Raw genomic sequence first — 18432 nt, 5'->3', positions numbered from 1 at the left:
AAAGTACTCTTACATTTGTATTTCAAACAGAGCATTGGTGCCTCCAGCATTTCAGGAATCTGTTCTTCGACATGATAGGTGTGCTGAAGTATCCAGGGGAAAGTGCGTTGATGTCTGCAATTTACTTTAAAAGGCATCAAATAAATAAATAAATAAATAGATGGATAGATAAGGATGGATAGGGGATGAATATAAGGACAGACTATAATTAATCAAGTATAGTAAAATTTTCACTGTGAAATCTAGATAGTAGGTGTATTTGGCAGTCATTGAAAAAGTCTTTCAACTTTGCTGTATGCTTGAAAAGTTTCATGATAGACTGCTGATGGGGGGGGTGGGGAGGGAAGAATTGTATTTTGCTATTGATAACAGACGCCAGAAGTACCATTGGCTTCAACAAAACAAAGGTTTGTTTTCCTTTCACGTAAAATGAATTCAGAGGGCAGCAGTCCAGAGCTAGTCTGGCGGCTCAGAGATGGATCCACGCCACAGCCTCCTTCTGTCTTTATTCTCTACCATCTCAGAATGTGGCTTCCATTTTGGTCACAAGATGGTCCCTGTACTCCAGCTCCAAGGACCATGCTCTAGATAAAAAGACGAAGGAGGAAGTAGGAAGAATATGGGCCTCTCTTGAGAAACACAACCCAACTACCTCCACCTACAAATCATTGGCTCGAACTTAGTCCTTTGGTCTTTCCTATTCTATAAGGGGGATGGGTGCATTGAAGTAGTCCCCCAAAATGGGTTTGATCAATAAGGAGAAGCAGGGAATAGATACTGTACAACCACCAGCCATGTCTACCACAAAGCCTAAATGCAAACTGCTGGAATTTAATCAAATTCCACAAGCCAAGTTCACTTCAAAGCCCTAGAAGCTTTAATCACTGTCTTGAGATCACAATAATGTGTCTTGGGAGGCCCTAGGCCACAGATAGGACCAGTTATTCTCGAATACACCTTATAGAAGCAGGATTCACAGCCTATCCAGAGTCTAACCTCAGAGAATACAGAATCCTGCAGGCAGAGGAGAAACAAATATACCTGAAAATACAAATGTAGCGCAAGTAAGGGGCAGAGAGTGGATGAAGCTCTCAGCAACCCTCCAAATAAGAATGCTCTGAAAATGTAAGACATGCCCATCAGTTACTGGCAGCACTGCCTCTGGAAACCATAAAATTATATGATGTGGTCACGGATCTGAGACTTGAGTTTCAGAGGTGCTAAAACAGTAGAGTGGATCTGGTTTTCTTTCTGTTCGTACATCCATTTGGCTCTGTTGTAAAAGATGTCCTCCTCCATGTGTCCACCTACATGCACACAGATGTTATAAAATGACCACAGAAATGTTGTAATTAACGCATCTCTTCCTCTCTTCAGTCTTTAAAGTCTTCTAATTTTTCTGCTTAGTTCTGCTGATAAAAGTATTGTGACATAAAAGACATAAACAAATGTATATAATGAAATACTGATTATACACAAACACACAATGATTCAAATAGGTAAACATAAACAGTGGGGGAATTAGGGCTGTAATTTTTCTTCTTTTCTACAGTCCCATACAGTTTCAGTTTTCCTTCTACCTTCCTCATTGGTGTCTGCCCAGCAACTGATGAGAAATACCCCTCTGAGCCAATCAGAAAAGTAATTCTTCCAAAGAGAGACTGCTTCTCTTTCTCACAGGAAACAGCCTTTCTTTCCTTTCTCTTTCTTTCAGAGCTGACTGTTAACTACAACGGAGAAGTATTGATTACCTTCATTCTGTGGGCTGTAATTTTCAGATGGAAATGCCAAGGGGTAAGTGGGGGAAATTGGTAAAAGCCAGTGCCACAGGCCCTGGAAGGAGAGAGGCTAAAAAGCTGAGAGTGGGTACAGGGAATTCCTCACCCAGAGAAAGGGGTTTGATGCTTGTGTGTGAGATGAGGGGATGCGGGATGAGGGCAGGTGCAAAAGGTAAGGCCCTGCACCGGGAAATTTGCTGGGAAAGAGACAACCTGAATGAAGAAACTTGCCAACTGGGTATTCTTAAGAACTTACTCTAGCCAGAAAGGAGCAAAGGACTCAATCTCTCCAGCTCATGTCTAGGAAGGTATCCTAATAGATTCTAAAAAAAAAAGTGCCTCAAAGAATTATATGTAAACATGTTCATTACAGAATTATTTATAATATAGAAAAATCTGCATCAACCTCCATTTGCAGCATACGTATCCATATGCAACAGTTGGAGCATGAATAAACAACACGTTGTCCAATCACAGAGGGATTATCATACAGTTATTAGGAATTACGTTTTTAATAAAGAGCTTCGTTTATAATTGTAGCAAAATTGGATTCACCTTGGGTATCTAAATTGTGTCTACAGTTTGCTATTGTAGATTTTACTGTGTTGACAGAACTCCTTGTGTTAACATCTGATTGCTTTACTTTAAGAGTAATTCGTACAAGTGGAATTTCTGCATCAAACGATGAAACATTTCTAAGGCATTTGGCATATATATATATATATATATATATATGGCCAAAATACTTCCAGAAATATTTGCATTCTCGTGAAGTGAAGTTTATCATTACCATAACAGAGTATTAAAATTATATATTTTTCCCTATTTTAAAATTATGCATAATTAGGAACAAAAATCAAGAAATACCCTAAAAAGTAAGTGTAAACATTTTTCCCCACTCTGAGGACAGCAGGGAAATTGTGGCTATTATAGTAATAATAATAGTCCTCTCTCTAGCAGCACAGAGAACAGTTTGAAGAGGAGAGGATGGACTGAAAGACAACATTTTGTCTGAAGGTGTTCAGGCTTCAGACAAGGGTCTGAAGCACCGCCAGCTGACCAGACTTCTACTCCCTTGTCCCCCGGCAGTTCCCGGACTTGCAGGTACTATGACTGGGGCCTCATCTGGTTGGTTTTGGAGGAGTTGGTATTTTCTGAACAACAAATATGTTGCAGTCACTATAATTGCTTGTAACAATGATTTATTATTAAGTTATATACGAAAACTTTTAAAATTTAAAACATTCATATAATTTTCAAAATATAGGGCAAAAAGGATAAAAGTATCTTTTATTCAATCCCCAACTCTCAGTGTAGCCTGTATCCTTTCAGTCTTCTTTTAGGGCAATGACAAAAATGTATATACAAATTTATAGCTTTGTTTTTTTTTAATAGAATCGTTAGTATTGTTCTGCAATGTGCTTTTTGTTCACTTAATATATCTTGATTATCTGGGTTAGTGATTATAAATTAGTCTTAACTGCCTCATTGAATTTTTTTGTAGCAATGAGCCATTATTCAACTAACCAGTCTCCAATGTTTAGGTTCTTGATCGCTCTTTTACTTTTAAAGATAATGCTGCAGTGTCATCCTTACACGTTCTTCTCTCTGGATTCATGCAAGTGCTTTGCTGACCCAGATCTGGAAGGGGATCTGCTGGGCTGATTATGCACACTTCAAAGTTCATATTTCACATTGTTTCATGAGTAACTGAAGTTCAAATAGGTTTTGTCACATGGCTGACTTCACACAGCTTGTGAATCCGAGTGCCATTACCTAGTTTCCACATCCTTTTTGTTCCTACACCTAACAGAGTGGGCCTGGCACATAATGTGTGCTTAGTAAATGTTTATTGAATGAATGAATGATAAGATGGGTGAGAGCTGGTCTTATTCCTAGCTCTCCCATTCACTGGTCTTGTGATTAAGAAGTGGTGGGTTCAGCCTCTGACTCCAGAGCCTCCACCAGGGGGTCTGCCTGGATCTTAAGCAGAGTCTGATGCGGACATGATTTGAAGGTGGTGATGGCTATGGGTTGAGGCTTGGAAGATTCCACAGTGTTGCTCCCAAGATGTGCACACCATCAAGTCATTTGTCACCAACCAATCCCACATGATATCTTCAGGGAAGGAGAGGATACAAGATGGGAGCGGACCAAGGGGGAAGGGAGGGTTTAGGTCCCGAGGTCTCAGTCCTGTCTCTGAGTAATCCACCTAGGCCTGCTCTCAGGCTCTCCACTATCTAGGGATTCAAACAAATCTGGAGTGGCTGGGATGGAAGCCAAGCATGAACTCCAGTTTGAATCAAGCCTTGCCAGCTGGCGACAGCCCCACACTTCCTTATCACAAAGGTTCACAGTGATGCCACAGACCATGCCTAAAAGATGGTGGAGTTGCTTTTCTGAGCCAAGAAACAGTTGGGAGCACTGGGCTGGGAGTGGGGAGTTGCAGGGGTCCTGCCTCTGAGCTTAGAGAACCTCAGCATTTTGTAGAGGCATGAGCTTTGTTAGGCTGCTATGTGCTCCCGGCTGGACATATTGGCCCCTTGTTCATAAGTCCCAGCTCTTACATCTCTGCCTCTGAAACCCACTTCTCTACCAGTGGAAAGACTAAGACCAGGGAAATTACCCATTGCTGGTGAGCCCAGAGGCCATCTGCCAAGGAGCATTGGTGAACATCTAGAGAAAGAAAGGCAGGAAATGAATAATTTCCTTCCTATGGATATTTCTCCTCAAAAGAACAATTGTGAAAAGAGTGCACTGAAGCATACCCAGTTGTAACACTCTTACATGCATATCCAGGACATGCTTGTTCCTTGAAACCACTTCACTGGAAAGTAGGAATAAATACATTAATACGGACAAGTCCCAGTGGGAGCACAGGAGGCCAGGCTGTGCTCTCTGAGTCAGACTAAAATAGCAGGTCACTACAGAGGCAGGTCACTACTTGTCTTCATAACTTTCCACCTCCCATCTTGCCAGATGACAACATGTTAATCTGATCATCTAAATTGATTTAAAATTCTAATATTTATTGGTTAATATGTTACCCCTCATCCATTCACTCATTCAACAAATATTTACTGAGGGTTCCCTGTGAACCACACACTGTTGTACCAGCTCTTACATATCAGTAAACAAAATAGACCAATATCTTTAGTTTGTGGAGCTTCCATTTGAGCAGGTAGAGACAGACGGTGGACACATGATATGTTAAATGGGGAAAATTCAATGGGCAAAAGAGCAGGCTCAGGGGGTTGGGAGCAGTTGCCAGAATCCTGTGGTCAGGGAAAGTCTCATGGAGGAATGAACTTTAGAGGAAGACTTGAAGGAGGTAAGGGAGTGAGCCTGTGGATACTGGGGTCAGAGAGTTCCAGGTAGAAGAAAGAGTCAGGGCCGAAGTCCTCTGTTCTGGCCTGTTCAAATACCAGCAAGAAGGGCAGTGTGTCTGGAGCAGATGAGGAGAGTAAGGCAGATGAAGTGAGAGGCGCAGGTCCTGGAGGGCCATGTGGGCCATTGTAAGGACTTCAGCATCTACTCTGAGTGAAATGGGAGCCACTGGAAGGTGTTGAGCAGTGTAGTGACATGATGTGACTCAAACACCATTCAGGTTCTTGTGTTGAGCACAGATTATAGGGGACACATATTGAATCAGGGGACTCAGAGAGAGACACATTTGGACTGTAGAGTCAAGGATTTCCTGATGGGTTAAGGGTTAATACATGTACCTTTATCAGGACATACATAACATTTATATGTTAAATGTATGTATACTTAACATTTCATATTTTTACGAGTGATTTTTTATGTTGGAACTCAAAGAGAATTTTAGTCAAATTTCTCAAACAGAAATTTTAGTAGGAAAGGATGTTGAGTCACCATATTAGTGACTCTGTGTTTCACCCTGAGTCAGCCTTTGGAGATGGAAGTTTAATGCGGAATTCTTCATCTTCTTCCAGGTCATAGTTTTGCCTCTTTCCACCGTCTCTCTGCAGCACAGATGAAAATGGCAAGTTCCATAGATTTCCCTCTGCTCCACCTCTTTGCCTGCCTCGTCTTGGTCCAGCTGCTTACCCCTTGCTCAGGTAGGGAACATTCTGATTTTATGTATCTGAAGAAGACAATTACCTGTTAGTGCCCTGTCAGAACCTCTGACAACTCATCATACCTATAAATCCAATCCTAATTGAAGGCGCACATGCCATTAAGACAAATTTTACTTCTGTTAGGATCCTGTTCCTCTCTAGGTTTTCCGTACCTCACCAACCTGTGTGAGATCCCCCCTCCCTTACCTTCGTTGTCCCAACTTCCTCTGATGGAGCTTCTCCTTTTACTTATCAGCTCAGTTTTCTGTGATTGGACCCCCTGGCCCCATCCTCGCCATGGTGGGTGAAGACGCTGATTTACCCTGTCATCTTTCCCCGAAGATGAGTGCGGAGACCATGGAGCTAATGTGGGTGAGATCCAGCCTTAGGGAGGTAGTATATGAGTATGCAAATGGGAAGGAGGTAGAAGAGAATCAGATGGCAGAGTATCGAGGGAGAACTTCGATTTTAAGAGATGGCATCACTGAAGGGAAGGCTACTCTCCGAATTTATGATGTCACAGCCTCTGACAGTGGAAACTACCTGTGTTATTTCCAAGATGAAAACTTCTATGAAAAAGCCATGGTGGAGCTGGAAGTTGCAGGTGAGCCTCCAAGTTTTGTTCTCAGCTCATTCCTCCCTGGGACCTGGAAGTGGAGGAAGAAGTCCTCCTCCAAATCCACCTCAGAGCATCCTGGCTGGTCACTAGGAACTGCCTCCACTGCCTTCCCACTTTGTTTCTTAGGCTCTTGGGAAAGACACAGGTTTTCGTCTAGGAATAATCCCTCTTGTACCATATAACATCAAGCAACGAACTCCCTCATGCTGGCCACCAGGGTCTAAGACAGGAATTGAAAGGTCAGAGTTAGGAAGAATAAGAAAATATCTCCTCAGCGATGGCACAGAGTTGTTTGGGTTCAGTTGTGTTCCAGATGGCTTCTATGGCTCCTCCAGGTGCACACTGCTCTGGGCCCCCAGAGGCTGACTTGTAGGACAGCATTTGTGCTGCCAATGTTCTCCCACCAAAGGCCCCCAGGATCACACCAGCAGTTGACCAAGTTGTGTTTATTACTTGTTGCAGGGAGGGAGAAGGCTCATGTGTGGTAATCGTGGGGTGTCTCAGTTAAGATGGTGTTAGAGAAGATTGGTATAGAATTTGGGCTTGTGTTAGGGGATTCGGGAGGGTTTATGGAAGTGGGACTTTGATCTGGCTTGGGTCTATCAGGAAGCTGGAGGGTGTGATTCTGTGGGTGGGTGTCTTAATAAGTCTTATCAGGAGGAAGACTAGAGTGAAGCTAAAGCCGTAATTGGTTAAGGAGCAGCAGTCACTCATAGCCAGGATAGGGAAATGTTTAGTCGTGATTGTGGTTTGGACTGTGTACATGTTTTCCTCTACGGTCAAACATGATTGTTGAGTGGTCTTCTTTTTGTCTTGACCCATCATAGTGACAAGGTCCCTTTGTCTGATGTTGACGTACCTTGAAATTGCTTATGTTCAACAGGAGAACACTGAAACCAGGCCGATGTCCAGATGTCAAGGGCTGCATTTCTCTTTCTCAGGGCTCTGTCTTGCCTGTGGTTTCTGGCTGGGTTGGTCAATAGGGGGCCAAAGCAGAGAATGGAGGGAAGGAGAGGAGAGAGAGGTCCAGGTACTTACCCCATAGGCTTTCTCCCTGTAGGACCACCTCTAGCTGGCTGCATTCCATTCCCAAAGCTCCCAGCTCCTCTCAAGAAAGCTGTCTCTATATGACTTTCTTCTTTAAGGCTTCAAAATGGCTTCTTTTCCACCTCCTTTTGGGTTTAGCGGTGGCTGGTAACAGCTCCACTATTCTTGGCCCTGGGGTGTTGCTCCATCCCGTGCAGCTTTCCCCTCACCGTGACTGTGCTTTTGTAAATAGCTCCTTAATGAAACTCCCCTTGAATTATCTAATGTGGGGGTGTGTCATTGGATTCCTATTGAGACTCCCATCAATACAAGAGGCCTCTTTGAAAAGAATTCAGGCTCAATATTCTTTCACAGCATTGGGTTCTGATTGTTACATTGAAGTGAAGGGTCATGAGGATGGAGGCATCCGTCTGGATTGCATGTCCACTGGCTGGTATCCCCAACCCGAAATACAGTGGAGAGATGCCAAGGGAATAGGCATGCCAGCTGTGCCAGGACCTTTGGAGCTGGATGGAGCAGGTCTCTATGCAGTCTCAGCATCTGGGATCGTGAAAGACAGCTCTGAAGATGAGGTATCCTGTATCATCAGAAATCCCCTCCTCGGGCAGGAAAAGTCAGCAAGGATTTCCATTGCAGGTCAGTACCCTGCTTAGTCCCAGGTATACTGTGCTCAGCTGTGGCTACTGAAAGAAGGAAGACGTGTAATTCTTTGTTGCCGACTTGGATCTTTGCAATGAATATAAGGCACAGAACAGGGATCCAGAGCCTTATTCTTACTCTTGGCATGTTTCTTTTCCCCATAAAGCTATTTATGTCACAAATATTTACTAAGTATTTCCTGAATGCCAGGCACTGTGACAAGCAGTGAGAAATGGGGGAACATGGTAAAGATCAGACCCTTAAGCAAAGACAAATGACAAAATGGGAAAAAAATATGTATGATTGATGTCTTATAGAAAGAACTAATCTCCTTACAATATAAAACAACTCAAAATGAAAATGAGCAATAGAAAATAGAAAAATGAGCAAAGGGTACGAATTATTAGTTCACACAAAAGGAAATGACACATGAGAGGATGTCCTATCTCAGGCTATAGAGGAGCATGTATTAAAACATTTTGCACTTGTGATTGGCAGTTAAACAAAAGAAAACAAAACCAAGGTGACAGATCACACATTCTGATGACAGGATTGTGGAGACAGAGTCACTTTTAGGCATTTGTAGGTACAATTTGGTATATTTTTGGTATAAATTGGCACAACTGCTGTTGGAGGCAATAAGCAGTATTTCTCCAAACTACTTACGTATTCATCTACTTCTTGGAATTCTTCTACCACTTCTTTGAATTTCTCTGACAGATATGCTTGTATGAAATGTATGCGTATGTATGAAATGACTCATGTAAAAGGCTATTTGTTGTAGCATTCATTATGATAGGGAAAAGTTTGAACCTATGCAAAAGTCCACCAGTGGGGAACTTCTATGCAATGGAATGTTGCACAGCTGGGAAAGAAAACACAAACATTTGCTCTGTCCTAATGTGGCAGATTCTCTGAGATGAAGAGAAAAAGCCACATGCAGAGTGGTTTGTGTAGAATGCTGTCTTTGGTGTAAAAAAGAAAAAAATAGAAGGATATTTATATTTAAAAAATTTAATACACACTTGAATAACACTCACTTCGTGTCACACTCCTCATAAGCATTAATTTAATCCTTTAACCTTATGAGTACGGTACTATTATTTCCCTCATGTTACAGATTAGGACACCAGGAACAGAGCAGTTAAGAATTAGTTCAAGATCCCACAGCTAGTCAAGTGGAGGAGCCAGAATTTGAATGCAGGCCCTCCAGCTCCAAAGTGCCTATTCTTAACAACCATATTAAGCTGACTAATCAGATACTAATAAATGGGGGGAGGGAGGAGGCAGTGAATGGGAGACTTGGACAACGTTCTATATTTTTTTGATATTTGAACCATGTAAATGCAAACTATGGAAAAATTAAATTAGAAAAAATGTGATTCTGATGCTCAAGTAACTCCTATTCACATGTGAGAAGCAGACATTTTAAGACAAGGAATAGACTATTTTATAGTAAGAGTTTACCGAAGTTTTCCCCAGAGTTTTCTGTGACTTTAGGTGAAGAATCATTTAAGGTCATGAGATCAATTCTGTGATCCCCACCCTGGGGGTGAGAGGCTAACGCTCCATTCCATTGCAGACCCCTTCTTCTGGAGAGCCAGGCCCTGGATAGTAGCCTTGGCTGGGACCCTGCCTGTCTTGCTGCTGCTTCTTACAGGGGCTGCTTACTTCCTCTGGAAACAGCAGCAGGTGATAGAGAGAGTGCAAGCAGAAAAGGAAGAGGAACGATGGGCAAGAGGTATCAGACCAGGGAGGGAACCTGAGACACTGGCTTAGGGGAGGGTGCCCCTAAGGATCTCACCCCATCGCCACCTCAAGCACCAACCACTGTACTGGGTCATTAGTAGGTTTTATTTTCCAAAGGTCCTCCCCACTCCATCCCCATAACAGTAATTTTTTTCCCTGCTTATTTTCCAGAGTACCTCCAGCGTATACTGCGTAAGTTCAGATTCCCCGAGGGGTCCACCATGGCTCGGTATCTCTGCCTTAAGCTGCTTCATGACACTTCAGGTTCCTTCCATTGCAGATGTATGAGAGATGGATCGCCTGTCATGGCTCATGCCTGAGCGTCTCTGACACTTTCTCTGAATTTGCATCTAAGACTCTCTGCTCCAATATTTCCCAGCCCCTTTCCTCACCCCTAACTCTGTCCAAGGCTGAAAAGTATCCAGGATCCCTTTACCAAGGGAAAGAAATAGGCTGGCTCTTTGCGGGGAAACATAAGGGAGTTGTGTTTTTTATTAGGGAAAAGAGCCTTCAATCTCTCTCCAGGAGGGCCCCACAGACTCTTCAGCCCAGCAAGGCACCAGGGAATATCCAGGGTGCACGTGACAGGAAAGGAGGAGGAGGGGGATGGAACTCCCTAGATAAAGTGCCCTCCCTATGCTGGGAATCTCACTAATTGCTTTACATAATCCGTAGGCTGCTGAGAGGAAAACAAAGAATGTAAGATCTAAAAGAATGAGGAAATATGAGAAAAAGGAGAGAGAAAAGTGCTTCAAAAAAAGGAGTACCACAGTGGCTTAGTTGTCATAGACTTGTTAGAATTGCTTTTAAAAAGACAGCATCTGAAATTTCCTCATTAAGTTGCCCAATTCTTTTTCGAAGTAGGCAGGACATCATAAAGCCTGAGAAAGATGGATTCTAGTACATATACATGTCCAGGTATACACACAGTGACACCTGTGCCGCAGTATGGGAGTATGGACACATACAGAATAGAGCTGCCAGGTCTCAGCTGGGAAAGCCCTTGCATGGTGCCTGTGGTATATCAGCACGCAACTGATGGGAATAGGGAAGGCACTTCATCGAGGGAGTTTCATCCTCTTCCTCCTCCTCTTTTCTTTTCAAGTGCACCCCTGGATATTCGCTGGTGCTTGCTGGGCTGAAGAGTCTGTGGGCCCCTCCTGGAGAGACATTGAAGGCCCTTTTCCCCATTAAAAAACATGACCTCCCTGTGCTTCCCCCCAAACAGCCACCCCTATTTCTTATCGATGTTCTCAGATTTGATGTTAAGGAGGAAAGGGGAGGAGCACATTGAACAGGCAGAGGGAGAAGGTAGGGATGGAGGGGGTGGGGTTCAAAAAGAAAGATTAGGTTGGTGCAAAAGAAGAGAAATTAGATCACACAGAAGTGACATATTTCAGGTGACATCCCTACCTTTCTTCCATTGTAGGTAGATCGAAGTCTCTGGACTATGATGGTGAGTGACCCTGATGCTGAGTTTCCTGGCACATGTGTACTAAGCACTTAAACATTTTCTCTGTTGTATGACCCATTGGCATTCCCAGTAGGAATAATTAGATCTAGCTCAGAGGCTCATTTTCTGTGGAAGACACCACCCATGCTCTTCTGAAACTTGAGAAAGGACTTTCCAGACACAGGTTCTGGCCAGTTTCAGCCACTCCTCAACCTGCTGGCACATAGGCTGACACCCTAGCAAAGCCTGCCCATTTCGCCTGCAGCCCCAGCATGATGGAGTGAAGGAAGTCCACTACTTTTTAGATTCTGATTCGGCAGAGCTGTAGATTAAGGAAGCTGGACATTGGAAGAGACTGAAGAAAGGGAGAGCGAAAAAGCTTAGTGAGGAGAATGGATGCAGCAAGAACGGAAATAATGCCCTTTCCCTGTTTGTGTCTCCTGCCTTTCAGAATGGAAGATGGCCCTCTTCCAAGTTGGTGAGTGAATCACTGTATGTTCCTGAGGACAACAACCTGAGGGACCTTGTGCCCCTTTTCTCCAAGTCTTGAGATTCTGGGAAGAAGTTCCCCATGACCGGAAGTGTTCCAAGTGGGTGACTTGAAGTCCTGTTCTCAAAGGTTTGCCCAACTCCAGGGCCTTCCTGCTGAGATCCCGGGGAACCAGGGAGGATTGCTCTCCTGGGTCCAAAGACCTTCATGGGAAGGAAGAGGCATAACAGGTAGAGCTGAGGGAAGGAGAGGCAGAATGAACTAACACTGCAGGGAGAGTGAGGATGTGGAATGACCAAGGAGAGAAGGCAATGTGCAAAGATTTTTGATTTTCCCAAGCTTTTTATGCCACCTCCTGCTGCTGTGTGTCCCTAAGTCACTGAACGTTCTGAACTTTAGTCTCCTCATTTTTAAATGATGATCATAATCTCTATTATGTGAAGGTAGAGGTAAAGACTAAATGAGGTGATGAACGTGTATGGGTCAAAAAAACCAACTATAAAGAGATGGCATGTTCAAACTGGGTGGTTTGAAGAAGGTTTAGAAAAGGAACTCTTTACAAAGGCAGGATTAGGGTTAAAGGAAACCAACAACGGAATGTGAAGTGCCCCAGGGGTCACAGCAGTGGTGATCTGTCACCACCCATAGATTTGAAGGAATAGGGAGAGGAAGCAGTTACTGGAGCCCAGAGGAAGCCGTAGCTCAAGGACAGGGCTGCCTGAGAGGAGTCATGCCTTTGTTAGGCCATCACCATCCGACACTGGCTGGGAGGAAGTGGGGGAAATAAATGTTTGCTTCTCTTCTCTTTCTCCTTCCAATCTTCAGCTAGTACCTCCCATTGTCCAAACCCAAAAGGTAACCAAGGCAAGGGAGCCCAGTGATGCTGTCCACAGAGGACAGATTCCTGTGGCCCAGAAGAGGGTAGAGGAAGGAAGAGAAGGGATATGGGAACACAGAAAGCCCCCAACATGGCCTCTAGCACAGAAAAGGCATGGAGCTACTACAACATCAGGTACTTCCTCCACGTCTGCCCCTGGGCTTCACATAAAACATTTGTTGTCTTTTTCTACCCAGATATTAGTACTTTTATCCCCATGTTCCAGAGAAGGAAATTAGGGCTCAAAGATATATAGCTTCAGACTATGGAAAAAGAGATTGTAGAAAAAGAAAAGTCATTCAGACCAGCAGTGGCAGAGTAAGGATTGAAATGTAAATCTATGTGACTGTAAAGCACAGGTGGACTGAATCATTTTTGGGAGGGAAATAGGAAAAAGATGGAAGGAAGGAGCCAACCAGTGATGTCAAGTTAGGCAGATCCTGACCCTAAACACTGTACTCCACTGAACAAAAGACCCCTCGGACGTTTCTTTTGGTGTTTCTGGGAGGGTCACATTCAAGGCAGGCTGGGGACACCAGGTTCTGGACTCAGCCCTCCTCTGCCAGGCCCAGGTCTTGAAGGCTGAAGATCTGAGGTCTGTGAACAATGATCGACCCCATGACCCATCCCCAAACTTTCTGCAGCGGATGTGATTCTGGATCCAGACACAGCAAACCCCAAACTCCTTGTTTCTGATGACCAGAGGAGCCTTCAGCTGGCAGAAAGACGATAGGATCTACCATACAACACTAAGAGATTTTATGGGCATGACTGTGTGCTTGGCAGCAAGAGCTTCACATCAGGGAGACATTTCTGGGAGGTGAAGGTGGGCAACAGGAAAGAGTGGTATGTCGGGGTGTGTAGGGAGGATGTGGAGAGGAAAAACTCCACTCATAGAACACCCACAAATGGATTCTGGCTTATGGAGCTGTCTAATGGAAAAGACTATCAAGCTCTCACTTACTACAGGACCAAGCTCACAATTGACAACCCTCCTCAAAGAGTGGGAGTTTTCCTGGACTATGAGAATGGTGAGGTCTCATTCTACAATGCTATGGATGGATCTCATATCTACACCTTCCTACAACCCTTCTTCTCCGGGCCTCTGTGGCCTGTTTTTGGAATTTCAACATTGGATCCCACTGCCTTGACCATTTGCCCAGCGCCAAACTGAATGTAGAGTTCTCTTGTTACTGACCTAGTGTCTGACTTTTCCCTGGAACCCCAGTGACCCTCGGCTCTGATGACTGGAAGAGACCCTAAGGATGAAGTAACATCCTGCTACTCCCTGCCCAGCATGGAGCTGAGGGCCTCCTCCTTCATAGCAACACATCACAACAATAAAATATTTGCTAAATGCACACACTGTGTGAATCACTTCACTCATATTAATTCCATTATTCCATATGACAGTTGAGTTTGGTACCACTTTATTGTCTCCCTTCTATAGATTAGGAAGCAGGGATGCAGAAAATTGAATTAACTTTCCCAAGGTGACTCAGCAGTGAATGACAGAATTTGAACAACAATAGCTTAAATGTATAGATAACTTGAAAGGTGCTGGGTGCTGTGCTAATTGGTTTCAGTGAATTTTACTCATTTAATCCTCACAAAAACCCTGTGAGATAGTTTCATTTTGAGAATGTGGAAACTGAGGCAAGCCCAAGTGAAGTAACTTATATAATTCACACAGAAATTTGTGCTGCTGGGAGAGTTCAAGTCCCTGTCCTATCCCATTGTTCTTTTCCTGTCCTGTTTCCTTCATGGGACTATAAGCAGCCCTGAGTCTTGATGCTCAGGGCACCCCAGGGTAAGGATCACTGTAGGTGACTATGGAGGCCACACCACACTTGATTCCTTCCAGTTCAACTGTCAGAGCCACAGGTCCGGCACTTCATTGGATTAAGTGTGCAGGGCGACGTGGTCCAGAGAGTGAATTCACAGGGTCTGCATCATACAGGATGTGAAGAGACTAGAGACCAAACCCTTCACTAACAATGGGCACATGTGTACCCACTCTGTCAATGTGATGCATGATCATGGAGACAGAATAATTCCTCCTACTTTGAAGGCCTCTAAGAGCCTAATAACACCTAAAGATTGTCTGTGGAATAAGAATTTGGGAGGAAGGAAGCTAAATGAACTTTAGTGGTAAGTTTATCACACTGTAGAATCCATCTCCAGGAAAGGGATATTTCCACCTCTGATCATTCACTGATGTTAACAGATGTTCTTTTCAACTGATGGATACCAGGGAAAGAATACTCTTCATTATCATCACTATTATTGTTCACCGCTAAATATATCCCCTCCACCCGGAATCTGGTTGTCAAGTTACATTTGTTCAATAAGCTTGTTAATAATATTCACTCTTCCACAGAGCTTTTTCTGGATTTTAAGCCCCCACAGTTTATTAATCACAATTTCACAGTTTACTTCATTGCAACATTTCCCCAAAATCCTTACTGTACTAGTTTTCTATTGCTTCCATAATAAACTACCACAAATTTCAGGACCTAAAATGACATAAGTTTATTATCTCACATTTCTGTAGGTCAGAGTCCAACATGAATCTGACCGGGACAAAATCAAGGTGTCTGCAGGCCTTGTGCTTTCTGGAGGCCCTCGGGAAGAAGCTGTTTACTTGCTCATTCAGATTATTGGTAGAATCCAGTTTCTTGCAGTTGTAGAACTAAGGTTGCCACTCCTTACTGACTGTCAGCTGAGGGCTATTCCCAGCTTCTAGAGGTTGCCACCTTCCTTGGCCTATGGCCGATTTCCTTTATCTTCAAACAGCAATGGTAGCTTGAGTCCCTCTCTGTCTTTGAATCTCTCCTTGTTTCTTTTCCTGTGAATCTCTTTGACTCTTCTGCTTTCTTCTCCTTTTACGAACAAGGCTGTCTTGGCCTCACCTGGAAAGAATCCACAGCTTGAGATGACTCAAAGGAACGAACACACTCTCTAGGTTTATTCCTCTCATGACAGTGATTGATTGCATCAGGTTGTCATTATCCAAAGTGGCACACCCAGGTTGGAACTGGTTTCCTGCTAAGCTATCTCGTGGGCAATGGGTCCTCCTCATGCTCAGACCACATGTCTTTCCCTCTGTTTCAGGTCAGCTTCCACAGGGGGTGAGGCCTGGCTTCACTGGATACTTCTGGTACAAACTTCCCCAGAAACTCTGGGTTTTATTTTCCTTTGATAGAGGTTGCAGGCAGGCCAGGCTCTTAGACTCTCACAGGCCCCTCTTCTGTCCCTTCTCAAGAGCAACCCAGTCATGGGAGGAAACTGTGGAGCCAGTGCTAGTGTGTTAATAGCACAGTTTTGCGTTGAATCACAAAGGAATTGGAGGTCTGCAGGGCAAACTTTTTGTCTCTTGGGAGAAATGTGAATAAACGTGTCTCTGGAAGATTATTCCAGAAGAAATCTATACAGTGGCCTGATTGGGATGTGTGGGGCAGGGAGGGGAGCATCATGTGGGTGTAGGGGGGTGTTGGAAATATTACAGGGTTTTGAGCAAAGAAATAACATGCTCTTGCTTAGGCTGCTGTGCTGAGGATAGACTGCAGAGGATGCGGGCAGAAGCAAGGAGGGAGGTATTGCAATATTCCAGGCAAGAAAGGATGGTGACTTGTCCCGGATGATGGCTGAGGTGATTCAGCATAGCTGGTACCTTTTATTCACCCTGGTCCTTCTCATGGTGACTCCAAGTGTCCCTGCTTTTTTTGCCTCCTTGGCCCCCAGCCCTGGAAATTCCTGTGTGGTGATCTTTCTCTATCTGGGGTTTCTGAGAGAGAAGCCATTAGAGCAGGGACTCGGGAGAGCTCTTTAGATATGAGTCCTGAGGGGAATGCTCATCCCAGGTCTCCCTTTGCTCACTAAATGGCACTTTTGTGGCTCCCTTTTCATAATCCTTTATTCGCAGCACTTCTCCCTGGATTATGTTCCTGGTTGTCATCCTGCCTACTCTCCTCCTCCTCATCACTGGGAGCATCTGTCTTATCAAGATCCATAGGGAAAAATATTCTGTCAGGGGAAAAGAAGGTTGAAAATGAAGAGAAAGAAATTGCACATAAGGAACTGGGGAAAGAATGTGTGAAAAACGAGAAAGAACATCACAAAAAGGTAAAAGAGTAATAGGACAGTTCACTGTCACCCAAAGGACACAGCTCTGACAGCTGGAAGCCTTGGAAACAGAGAGAGGAAATGAACAGAGGCAGCAGCAAGGGCTTAGGACTCTTACATCCTAGGAACTAATCCCTCAGAGCTTGAGTGCTTCCGTTCTGCAAGTGTTATATCCATTCTCTTGGCTACATGGAGCACTACCTTGTTGAACAAGCAAACCTCCATCAGTACTGATAATCTCTAGCCACCTGATCATCTATCATCTCTGGCATCTTGACAATTCCCTGGACAGAGGGGAGGGCCAACGCTATTGTTTACAGGAAAGGTCAGTCCCTTATCATTTAATACAAACTCAAATTATCTTAGTTCCTCTATTGAAGACATTCATTTGTTTCTACTTATTTTTTCAGAGCAACTTCAAGAGGAATTGTATAACTTTAGCATTTCCTGAACCACTCTAGGCACAATTTGTCTTCTGCTTGGTTAGCCATTATCTTATGAAGCTCACCTCACTGTCTGTCACATTGCAGGATGGAGAAAAACCCTCTTACAGATTGGTGAGCACCGCTGACATTCCGTCAGTTCCTGAGTCTTCTCCCTACAGGACACATTAGAGGAGATGAACAAAGGGGCCCAAGGTTGGCTGTGGGCTGCAGGGAGCTGGGGTCATTTCACTGTCAGTATCCCACCCAATGCTGGATCCCAGCTCTTCTGTCAGGGAATCCTCACAGCTGTCAATCAACTCTGCATCCTAGTTTCCACAAAGCTTTGCTTTTATAATAATTTAATCCATGATTACAGAGGTCTACCAGACATAGTGGACCTCCACAAAGGTTACAGTATAGTAGTTGTTGCTCTGTGGAGCCTGAATTAATTTGAAAGAAGAGAAAACTGGCTTAGTTATCTATAACCTGGGAGAGGGTATGGACTGTGCAGTCGAAGAACCATATGTGGGGAAGGCAGTGAGCCTTCCCCAAGCCTGTCTCAGTTGTGCAGAGACAGGTGCCAGAAATGCCTCCTGCTCCAAGAGAACACTGACGCTCTGTGTGTAGCCTGTGAGAGGAGGGGAAGTGGGCAGTGGGATAGCAGGGAATCCACTTGCTTGGTCCTAATGAGCACTTTGCATTTTGTGATTTGTCACCTTCTGCTTAAAAGAACTAAAGTATCCAGGCTCTAGTACTTATTATGGCACTTGGCCCTTTCCTCCTTTTTCTTTTGAATTCCAAAATTGTCACAGCAAACAAATCAATTTGGGGAAAGGAGAAAGTCATTTTCCTGGACATATAATGGAAATGTAGACTGAGTAAGTAGTAATAAGTGCAGGTGGGAGAAACAGGAGAATGTCAGGGTCTGAAGCATTTCCTGTATCCAGAGAGCTCATAGCTGCAGACTCAGACCCATGTTGTTAAAGCAAAACTGGATGGAAATAGTTCCCAGTACCATTTGTCATACACATCTCTCAGGCAGCAGGTTGACTTTTGGGGACATTATGCTCCTTTTTTATCCTTTGAAGGGTATACCTGTAGTCATTTAAATCAGTTGTCATCTGGTTAAGCTGATAGAACATAGAGGA

General features: G+C 44.0%; 1 protein-coding gene across 28 annotated transcripts; it reads left to right on the top strand.

The window, feature by feature from the left end:
- Window positions 1–1636: 1636 nt before the first annotated feature.
- LOC106837801 (butyrophilin subfamily 3 member A3-like) lies at window positions 1637–14095 on the top strand. 28 transcript variants are annotated; one of them, XR_011505164.1, is made up of 11 exons: window positions 1637–1794; window positions 2739–2882; window positions 5735–5860; window positions 6117–6464; window positions 7908–8162; window positions 9748–9906; window positions 10086–10106; window positions 11344–11370; window positions 11819–11845; window positions 12713–12869; window positions 13379–14095. XR_011505164.1 is itself a non-coding variant. In XM_070515488.1 (10 exons), the coding sequence occupies exons 3-10, from the start codon at window positions 5776–5778 to the stop codon at window positions 13465–13467; spliced, it is 1011 nt and encodes a 336-aa protein (XP_070371589.1). In that variant the 5' UTR covers window positions 1637–1794; window positions 2739–2882; window positions 5735–5775; the 3' UTR covers window positions 13468–14095. The 28 variants fall into 28 exon arrangements, 11 of the variants coding, with proteins under 11 accessions (XP_070371589.1, XP_070371596.1, XP_070371587.1 ...); XR_011505157.1 differs by having other exon boundaries at window positions 7881–8162; XR_011505158.1 differs by having other exon boundaries at window positions 7881–8162; window positions 13301–14095.
- The last annotated feature ends 4337 nt before the right edge of the window (window positions 14096–18432 follow it).

This window comes from Equus asinus, chromosome 8, assembly GCF_041296235.1.
Source record: "Equus asinus isolate D_3611 breed Donkey chromosome 8, EquAss-T2T_v2, whole genome shotgun sequence".
Lineage (NCBI taxonomy): Eukaryota > Metazoa > Chordata > Mammalia > Perissodactyla > Equidae > Equus > Equus asinus.
The sequence above is the reverse complement of the archived record's forward strand: the minus strand, read 5'-3'. Positions and strand labels throughout refer to the sequence as shown.